The sequence below is a fragment of the Vicia villosa genome, unplaced genomic scaffold, assembly GCF_029867415.1.
Source record: "Vicia villosa cultivar HV-30 ecotype Madison, WI unplaced genomic scaffold, Vvil1.0 ctg.000470F_1_1, whole genome shotgun sequence".
NCBI lineage: Eukaryota > Viridiplantae > Streptophyta > Magnoliopsida > Fabales > Fabaceae > Vicia > Vicia villosa.
In genome coordinates this window covers 89,550-100,013 of record NW_026705227.1, presented here as the reverse complement: position 1 = coordinate 100,013, position 10,464 = coordinate 89,550, and the positions used below count along the sequence as shown (strand labels likewise).

Sequence of the window (10,464 nt, the reverse complement as noted above, 5' to 3'; positions counted from 1 at the left end):
ACTTAGATTTTTTCCAGCAACATTAACGCATCTTACAGCTGTCATCACGCGCCCGTGCAACACACGCGCATACCCATCACAAACCGTGCATCTCACGCTCTATATATGCGAATCAGAATAACAAAACTTTCCTAAAATACATTAAGCAAGCTAAAGACAATAAAAAGAAAGTTGTACAAAAATAGAAACTAACACCAACCCTAAGCTTCACTCTATTTTCTGGTTAAAATTAAAATAAAAAAACCAAAAAGATTATAAAAAAAAACATCTGAAGATAAAAAAGCAAATCTCATACATCAAATAATAGTGTGTTTCTCTCTTTCTCCTTCTCTCTCTCTCTAGTTTCTCTCTCTAGGGTTTCAAGTATAAAAATTGAAGTTCCTATTGTATTGTCTTTCACAAATATGGAACTGACCTAGAAAAGAAGGATCAAGAAGTAGTAAGTTAAAGAGAAAGAGATTGAATATGGGAAGGGGAAGAGTTGAATTGAAAAGGATAGAGAATAAGATAAACAGACAAGTAACATTTGCAAAGAGAAGAAATGGTCTTCTTAAGAAAGCTTATGAGTTGTCTGTTCTTTGTGAAGCTGAGGTTGCTCTTATTATCTTCTCCAACAGAGGCAAACTTTATGAGTTTTGTAGCAGTCCTAGGTATGCTTTTTCCTTTTTGTTTTTCCTTATGTTTATGTTTATGTTTTTTCTTTTTGTTTTTGATTATGTTTATGTTCTTGCTTATGTTTTTGCTTTTGTTTATGTTTATGTTTATATTGGATTCATGAGATCTGAGGATATACAACATGATCTGATGAATTATTGTTGATTATCTTCTTTTTCTTCAGTTGATCTGATTAATTTCATGTGATATTTATCTTTTTTATTTTTTTTCTTGAAGGTTTTTTTTAAAATAATTATTTTGGATTTAAATATTTAATTTATATTTTAGTTAATTTTTTATGTCCTTAAAAAAAGTTACCAAGTGAGTTGCTGACATTTTTGTTGTTAGCATCAGTACTAGATTTAGAAGGACATGATGTTGGCATTCTGAGTTTGGTACAAATAAGTAAATTTCTTTGTTTACTATTAAACAAATGGCTTAATTTAATTTCCATATAGAAAGCATTAATAAAAGATGATTAATTAATTTAATTAATCATCTTGTTAATTTGAGCATGATGTGTATTGTGATGCATTGATTTAATGAGAATGAAATGAAATAAGTGTAAGAAACCTAAAAATAGTGTTGAATCATCTTCCTTACTTTTTGTTCTTTTTCCTGCTATGAATCTTTTGTCACTGGGAAAAAGACATTAATTAAAGCATGAGTTGATGTAAAAATAACATTATAATATATAGTAACCTAAAGTTTTTTATTATGATGAATTTGATTATTGTTTGTTTTGTTTGAATATTCAGCATGCTGAAAACCTTAGATAGGTATCAAAAGTGTAGCTATGGTGCAGTTGAAGTCAACAAACCTGCCAAAGAGCTTGAGGTATATAGATAATCCTAAAACTAATGTTGTATGTACTTTTATTAGATTTTGCTAAGGTTTTTGTTTTTTTAATAAAGTAATTTTGTTATTTTTCATATGTTGATTACTTGTTTTTGAATTAACAGAGCAGTTACCGTGAGTATTTGAAGCTGAAAGCAAGGTTTGAGTCTCTTCAAAGAACTCAAAGGTAAAATTAGTATTGAAAAATGTTATAACCTAGTTTTCATTTAATTAGTTTTCCAAACATTATTTTATTATGATCATTGTATTAATTTTGTTTTTTTAATGAAATTCAGAAACCTTCTAGGTGAAGATTTGGGTCCTTTAGGTACCAAAGATCTTGAGCAGCTCGAACGTCAACTCGATTCGTCTCTCAAGCAAGTCAGGTCTACTAAGGTAAAATTATGAATGATTGTGATTCACTGATTTATTATATAGTATCGAATAAACCTTCAATCTTATATTCTTTTGAATATCATTTTGCAGACTCAATTCATGTTGGACCAATTAGCTGATCTTCAAAATAAGGTACATGATGTTTGCATAGCAACATAGTAAAAAACACACAACTAATTTTTCTGCCTTTAGCAAACCACACGTTCACGCATTCGAATTATTAATGACCGCTTGATCAAGATTAATAACCATAAGATCTTGATCAAACGGTCATTAATGATGGCAGTGGATTCAATTTCACAAAACACTTCATATTTTCTAACCCTAATTTTATTCCATTTTGTTTTGTTTTTAGGAGCATATGCTGATGGATGCAAACAGATCTTTGACTATGAAGGTAACATTTAATCATTATAATTAACATTATTATTATCCATTCATATTAAGTCATTATTGTTATGCTAATGATTTGTTTGATTATATTATTGAATTGAAAGCTGGAAGAAATAAATATAAATTCAAGAAACCAGTATAGACAAACATGGGAAGGTGGTGATCAAAGTATGGCATATGGCAATCAAAATGCTCACTCACAAAGCTTCTTTCAGCCATTGGAATGTAACCCAACATTGCAGATAGGGTAATAATCTTTAAATCATTTTCTTTTCTATTGCCCTTGCTAAATTATGTCTAATTACTTTGTTTATTTTAAAATTTTAAAATAGACTTTTAATTTTTTTAAGAAAATTGTAATTGGATCCCTTAATTTTTTTTACTAATTTTGTAATTAAATTCTTTAACTAAAATGTTTTAATTGGATCTCTTAATTTTTAAATAATTTGTTATTAGGTCTCTAAATTCACAAACCTAAATACAAATTATTCAAATTTTAAAGATATAACTAAAGTACAAGTATAAACTATTTAAAATTGATTTTTTTTTAATTTAAAGATCTATTTTAAGTATTTATGATAAATACCTAAATTTAATTACGAATTCTTTTAGTTCAAAACCCGACTCAAGAAAGTTGTGTAAGTTAACTTTTGTTCAACTATAATAAAATAGTTTTTAACATGGTTACAAGGTTGGTCAAAAAAAAAAACATGGTTACAAGGATTCTCTGAAGTTTATTTAGTTATGATTTAACCTTCTGAAATATTAAATTCTATGCGACAGCTCGCCTGACACGCCCTCAAGGATTATTTTAAATTACTAACCAAACATAGATTTAAAATTTCTCATATGTTTCACGACATTTAGAATAATTAAAACTTTGAATTATTGTTTTTCTTACATATTGTCCCTTAATGCAGGACTGATTACAGGTACAGTCCAGTAGCATCAGACCAGCTAACTGCAACAACTCAAGCTCAACAAGTTAATGGATTTATTCCTGGATGGATGCTTTGACCTAATTAAGCTCAGTATTTCTCTTGTTTTGCATAAAAACCAAAGACAAAAAAAATGGCTTTTGGTTTTGACAATGTTGTAAATGGCATGCTGCATGTGCTTTTATCTGTTACTTGTTTTGTTATAAAAACAGCAGTGACTGAACTCAAACTATTGAAACTTTAGCCAAAGACATGTGGCTTATATATGAAGCTTTTTATTATCATTTTGAATAGCCTTTGGAGTATTCTTGTTTGGATTGTTATCTTCTTGTTTATTTCTATTGTCTCATTGAGATGATAGTAAGAGGAAGAGATTCAAAGAATAATTTTTTTTATCATGTTTGTTGATTTCTTTATTATAATTAGATTGATTATGTTGTTTGCTTAATTTTGTCTATTTTTTGGAAATCTTTCTCACATGCAGAAAGGTTCGAAACAGATATTTACTTAAAGTACTACTATCACATATTTTAAGAAAATGTGTTGTTGGTTTGATAAAAGAATGGAGAAACTTAAATAGTCGAAGAATCTATATTTATATTTAACTCTTTTTTAATGAAAATTTTGTTGAGAAAAAAAAAAAAAAAAGCAAGTTTGAGTTAAGAATTTTGAGAAACAAGTGTGGGAAACTTCACATTGACTAGAAAAGGAAAAAATTAAGCATTTATAAGTGATCACATATCTATTATCTTAAGGTTATACTTATCACCTTAAGGTTTTGAGTGAGTATATCGTGGGTTTTTCACAAACGCGTATTGCTCATAAAAGAAGAAAGTCTTGAAGCTCACCGTAAATACTTTCTTATATTGACTCCTGAATCGATAGCCCTTACCCACACCATTAATGTTGTTGGTATTAGAGAAGTGGAGTTAAAGTTCACCTTTAAAAAAGATTTTAATCTTAAAGGATGTAATGCATATTCTTCATATTATAAAGAATTTTATTTTAAGTTTTTTTTTAATAAGGTAGAGATTAATCATTCTATTGGAATAGATTTGCATATTATCATTAGGGTTGTTTATGATATGGTTTATTAAGAAAACTAAATCGAACTAAAATTACTTGAACTGAACCGAACTGTTTCAATTTATTTAGAATTGAACCGAACCATAATCATTGGTTTGGTATACCGTTTCGAAATTCCAAACTGTTAGAAGTTAATTTTTCCCAAATTGAACCATTTATTAAAGAACTCAACCAATAAACTATTTTTTATTTTTTATTTTAAAATTGAAACTTGTTTTTTGTATTTTTCAATTTGAGTTTCAGTTCAGTTCAGTTACAGTTTCGATTTAGTTTTAAAACTGTTTGTACACTATGGTTTGGTCCACTAACCAAACATAACAATTCACTTATTTTAACTTCAGTACGGTTCGGAGGTACGGTTCAATCCATGGTTTTTTGAACAGGCCTAATTATCATAATAATGAAATTTTTGTAAATAAATTTGATATGTTTAAGATTTTTATTGAATGAAATTGAAAATAGTTTAGTTAGAATGAAAGTGAAGTCTTTGATATAGATTTTATTCTCAAAGGATGTGATGCATACTCTTCGTATTATAAAGAATTTTAGTGTTAATTTTCTTTAGGTAGAGTTTAATCACTCTATTGGGATATATTTGTACATTATTACTAAGGTTGTTGATGGTATGGTTTGCTAAAAAAAATAAATCAAACTAAATTAAATTATAATAAAAATTTACTCGAACTGAATCGAACCGTTTCAATTTACTCAGAATCGAATCGAATCGAACCATAATCATTGGTTTGATATACCTTTTCAAAATTTCGAACCGTACCGAACTGTTAGAAGTTAATTTTTCCCAAATTGAACCATTTATTAAAGAACCGAACTATTAAATTAATTTTATTTTTTTTAAATTAAAGCTTGTTTTTTATATTTTCCATTTTGAGTTTCGGTTCGGTTCAGTTCTAGAACTATTTGTACAATATGGTTTAGTTCACTAACCAAACATAACAGTTCGATAATTTTAACTTCAGTATGGTTCGGTTCGACGGTACGGTTCAATTCATGATTTTTTTAACAATCCTAATTATCACTAATAATGATATTTTTGTGAATGAAATCGATATCTTTAAGATTTTTATGAATGAAATTGAAAATCTGTTTAGTAAGAATGAAAGTGAAGTGCTTGATATGTTCAAGACTTCTGTGAGTGAAATTGAAAATCAATTTAGTAAGATAGTTAAAAGGTTTCGTGATGATATGAGAACTGAATATGATTCTAGTTTATGTAATAAATTTTATAAACATGGAATTGTACATGAAACCACTATCATATTCTCATGAAATGAATGGGAAAGTAGAGAGAAAGAACATAACTTTTACTGAACGAGTCATTGCTATTATGTTGAATTCTGGTGTTGCATCTCAATAGTGGGAGGAAATTTTATGGACTCTTTGTTATGTCCTGAATAGAGTTTCCAAGTCTAAAATTAAGACTTCTTCTTATAAGATTTTGAAGAAAAGATAACCAAACTTGTCTTATTTTAAAACTTGAGGTTGGTTGCCTTATGCAGTAAACACTAAGGCATATAGGTTTTATGACATATATGTTAAACTGATCATAGAATCTGATGATGTTGAATTTTATGAAGAAAGTTTTTGTTTCAAATTGAGAAATAGTGGAGGCACTGACTCAAATCACATTCATGTGATAAGAAGCACTAAATGCAGCAATGAAGTAGAAACATAAATTCAACGAAGTAAGAGTAGCTAAAGACTATGGTCCTAATTGCAACCTATACAATATAAGAAAATGCAACAAATTTGTTGATGTAGATTTGTGGCAAGAAGTTATTAACGATGAGATAGATTATCTAGAATCTAACAGGACCTGACACTTAGTAGACTTGCCTCAGAGTTGTAAACTAATAATTTGTAGATGGGTTTTGAAAGAGAATCTAAAAACTGATGGAATAGTTGATAAGTACAAGGCTCGCCTTAGTGGATATCAAATGGAGTTGTGTAGAACAAAGAGTATACTTTCAGGTATACAATATTTTTGAAGTTTCTAATCCAAGAATCATCGATGATGGTGTGAAGTTACATGTCTTTAATACATTAAGGGGGAAAACCCCAATGCATATTTTTTGCTTGTCTCTTAAACTTTTGTTTCGTTATTATTGATGATTGAGTCTCCCATTCAATTGTACATCGTTGGTTTAAGTTTTAAATCCACTCATTTTAGCATGCATAATTCAAGTGTTTACATTTGAGTATGATCATTATGTTTTAAGTAAATTGGTTATGTTAATGGAACAAGAACCATATTGATATTGATTTAAGTTGTGTGAGAAATGGAATCTCAAATTATTTTGAAAAACTTGAAAAATTAATATTTCATGTGTGTGACTCGAATCACTCATTATCATAGCTCAAATCAAATTAAACAGAGGAAAATAGGAAATATTTTTGCATCTGTGACTCGAATCACAACTTTCACTTGATTCGAATCATGTAACACTGTGACTCGAATCACAAGTTGCATAAGATTTGAATCACACAAGTTCATGTTAGTCTCTGCCCAAATTGACTTGAATCACTACTTACACACGAATCAAATCACATGGTTTCTCACTGTTTCCTGTTTGACTCTGTTCAAATTAATTTGAATCACAGTATATACATAACTCAAATCATGAACTTTCATGACTCGAATCACAGTTATAACTTGACTCGAATCACCATAAAATGGGTAACTTCTTTTACGTTGATATTTTTCCACTCTACTTGTTCTCTTAACTCAAATCAACAAATGTTGTTGACTCGAATATAACAATCATTTTCACTTATTTTTGTGTCTAATTTCCAACACATATAAATCATTTTGTCATCTCAGATCTTACACAATTAACTACGTACGTAACTACGCGATAAAAACTTCCATTTTTGAAAACTCAAATCTCTTGAAAACTAAATTATTTCATCTTCAACCTCATGTTTTGAATTCATATATTGATTAAGAAGATTTGTAATTGTTGAAGAAGACTTGTCTTGGAAATAACATTTCTTTGAAGAGTGTGTAAATATTTTCAAAAGGCTTGCAAGATTGTGGTAATTAAGACTGGTGGTGACAAATTCTAGTGAAAAGAATGAGTTTCTTCTCTCTAAGCTGGCCTAGGTAGTGTTGATGGAAGCCAACAATTAAGGTAGGAGTTCTTCTCAATCTTCAGACAATTCATCGCTCAAGAAATCAGTGGTATCAAGGTAATTGCCACATATGAAGACTTGGAGAAGATTGATGAAGCTGGAAGATTCAAGAAGCGATAATTGAATAAATATTTCATAGAGAATTCAACATCAAAGCTATATATAAGTCAAGATCCATATAGGAGATTTATTTTCTAAGTATCATTATGGGTTTTGTGATTGTAGGAACTCGTGTAATATTTGTCAAAACATATTGGAAGAACAACTTTCAATGGGAAACCATTGGAGAGTATAGTAGGCTTCTACGAGAAAGATAGAGCCGAACCACTACACATCCCAATGTACTCTCTCTCTCATTTTAATTTTCATAGTTTATTACATGTTTAGGTAGTCGTTTCTTAGGGTAGGTTATCATTAATTCTTATTGGTAGCGATTAATCTAATAAGTGCAGGTTTTGTTAGAATCAGAACTTATTTGTATTTTAATGTTTATTAAAATATGTAAACTGGGGTGTTAGAATCCTATAGCAATTGGATTTTATAAAAAACATTTCCCTTGTAATTTGCAGATTATCAATTCAATATAGTTTGTAACTTTTTGTTATTGTCTTTGGACAATTTAAAGATAATTGTGAATTGTAGTATAGTTACATTTGTGATTCCTTTAAAGATAAGCATAACGTCTCTAATTTTGCAAATATCTTTCCGTAACGCAAAATCGGAACTTATTTTTGAAAACCATAAGAAACAATTCTAAAAACCGGTCAAATTTTGAAAATGGGCCTATTCACCCCCTCTAGACTGTTTCTCTAATGTATATTCTCACCCAACATGGTGGATATAAAGGATAATGATCTAAGCAAGATTTTTTCGTTGAGAATATCTCAACATTTCTGATCCTTAGTGATCAGATAACGTCACAGTAGGTTGAGTGGATACGTCTGTGGTGGACATATCCATCTCGTTGCTTGAATCTACTCTCACATCCAACAATTCCTAGGGAACGACACACCATAATATGTTCGCGTTCCTTTTAAATTGAAGGTTTCTCATGACTTATTGATATCTGAGATATTACATTATTTTTGGAATGATAAGAAAATTTCGATTGATTCTTTAAAATAGTGGCTTTAATTTTACTCATCAAATAAAGTTATTTTTCAAACCAAATACATGAATTTCTAAGTATTTTATAGAAAAAAGATGCAAATGAAGCTGAACAGGGGTCCATAGCCAAAAGACAAATCCAACACAAAGGCCAAAAACCAAAATGCTAAAAAAATGGGCTAGCAAATTCATTGGCATCATGCCCCAATCAATTGGATGATTCGAAAATTCAAATTTTTGAAAAATGGTGCACACAACAACGACTAGTTGGTCGGGAATTGAATACAATGGCTATTTGCAATGATCATCTCCAAAACTTTAAGGCTTCCATCGATTAGCACCTTCATCCAATCAATTGGAAAGTGGGTATAAATAGAGGTAAACTTTCAATCCTTTCCCATCTCATTCTACGTCTTTTGAGCATTGTATTTGAAAGCATTACCTCTATCATTCACTCATCATCACCTTAAATGGCCTAAAAAACCCTATCCTCCCAAGCTTCGTCATCCTACTTCTCAGAAAAGGTCTCCACTCAAGAATAAGAGAACATTTTTAATCGATACCTTGGCAATAGAAAAGTGTACATCTCTCACCACATGGATGAGGAGCTCTTCAAATATTTCCTCTTCATAGAAGCCTTCAACTTTTTCGGCCTAAGAAACTTTATCTTTGAAGTTTCTCAAGAAAGGTTTTCCGAATTGGTGAAAATGTTTCACTCAAACCTAAAACACTTAAAGGATGTTATTAGCTTCAAATTCAAGAAACACTCCATCTCCCTATACCTTGAAGAGTTTGCACAAGCCTGCAACCTACCTTTCATAAATCATGAGTACGATCAAAATGACGATGAAGGTAATGAATTCAAATTTCACTTACATGACTTATCTCTTTTAATTGATCCATCTTTTGGGATTCCTTTTCTAATCACTATCGGCATTGTATGCCCAAATAGTATACTGATTCACTATACAATGGATCATGTTCTTTTCCCAATGAAAAGCAACACTAGCTCCATCTGAAAAATTAGATATTCCTACAGTTTGGTTTTGGGGTGAATTCTAATCCTCATCGCATATGTAGGATAGAAAAAAGAAGAACACAATTCTGCCCTATGGTGAGTTAATCACAAAAATCCTAGTGTACACCGGCTTTGACTTAGAAGAAGAGGAACCGGAAAGTGTGCACTCAAAAATAGGAAAAGGAATTTTGAGCAAAATGGGATATATTGTTCAAGGAAGAGAGATTATTGTACTACCTCCAAGAAAGGGAAGACAACAAAGAAACGGTGACCTTATATCTTGTTTATTAAAATGATTTACAAAATCTTCAAAAAGATGGAGAAATCAAACCTTATATCTCCAATGGTGTCTAGCGAGGATAATGATGAGATAAATTAATTGTTTATTATGTGCTAGTCTTATTTTATTTCCTTCTTTCAAATTTCCCTTTTGTAATATTATTTGAATTAAATAAAATATTTCTTTCCCTTCCCTAAACTGAGGTTTAATGGTTTAATGGTTTTCAAATTAGACCACACATGATTTATTTTGAGATCCACACATTAGACCACCATTTCCCTTCCCTGCCCTATCGTTTTTAAATTAGACCACACATGATTTTTTTGAGATCCTTTGTATTTTTCTTCAAAATCGATTCAAACCATATTTTGAGATCCTTTTTTCTTCAAATTTTAAAAAAGGGTCTATTCACCCCCCCTCTAGACTGTTTCTCTACTGCATATATATTCTCACCCAACATGGTGGATATAAAGGACAGTGATCTAAGCAAGGTTTTTTCGTTGAGAATATCTCAACATTTTTTAACTTTAGTGATCAAATAACCTCACTGTAGGTTGAGTGGATACGTCTGTGATAGACATATCCATCCCGTGGCTTGAATCTAC

The 10,464-nt window shown here is 30.2% G+C and overlaps 1 protein-coding gene across 1 annotated transcript; it reads left to right on the top strand.

The window, feature by feature from the left end:
* The first annotated feature begins 285 nt into the window (after window positions 1-285).
* On the top strand, window positions 286-3,511 carry LOC131628681 (agamous-like MADS-box protein MADS2). Its single transcript, XM_058899508.1, has 8 exons — window positions 286-650; window positions 1,413-1,491; window positions 1,617-1,678; window positions 1,788-1,887; window positions 1,978-2,019; window positions 2,243-2,284; window positions 2,385-2,527; window positions 3,201-3,511. Exons 1-8 carry the CDS (start codon window positions 466-468, stop codon window positions 3,295-3,297), a joined length of 750 nt encoding a protein of 249 aa, XP_058755491.1. The 5' UTR covers window positions 286-465; the 3' UTR covers window positions 3,298-3,511.
* Window positions 3,512-10,464: the final 6,953 nt, after the last annotated feature.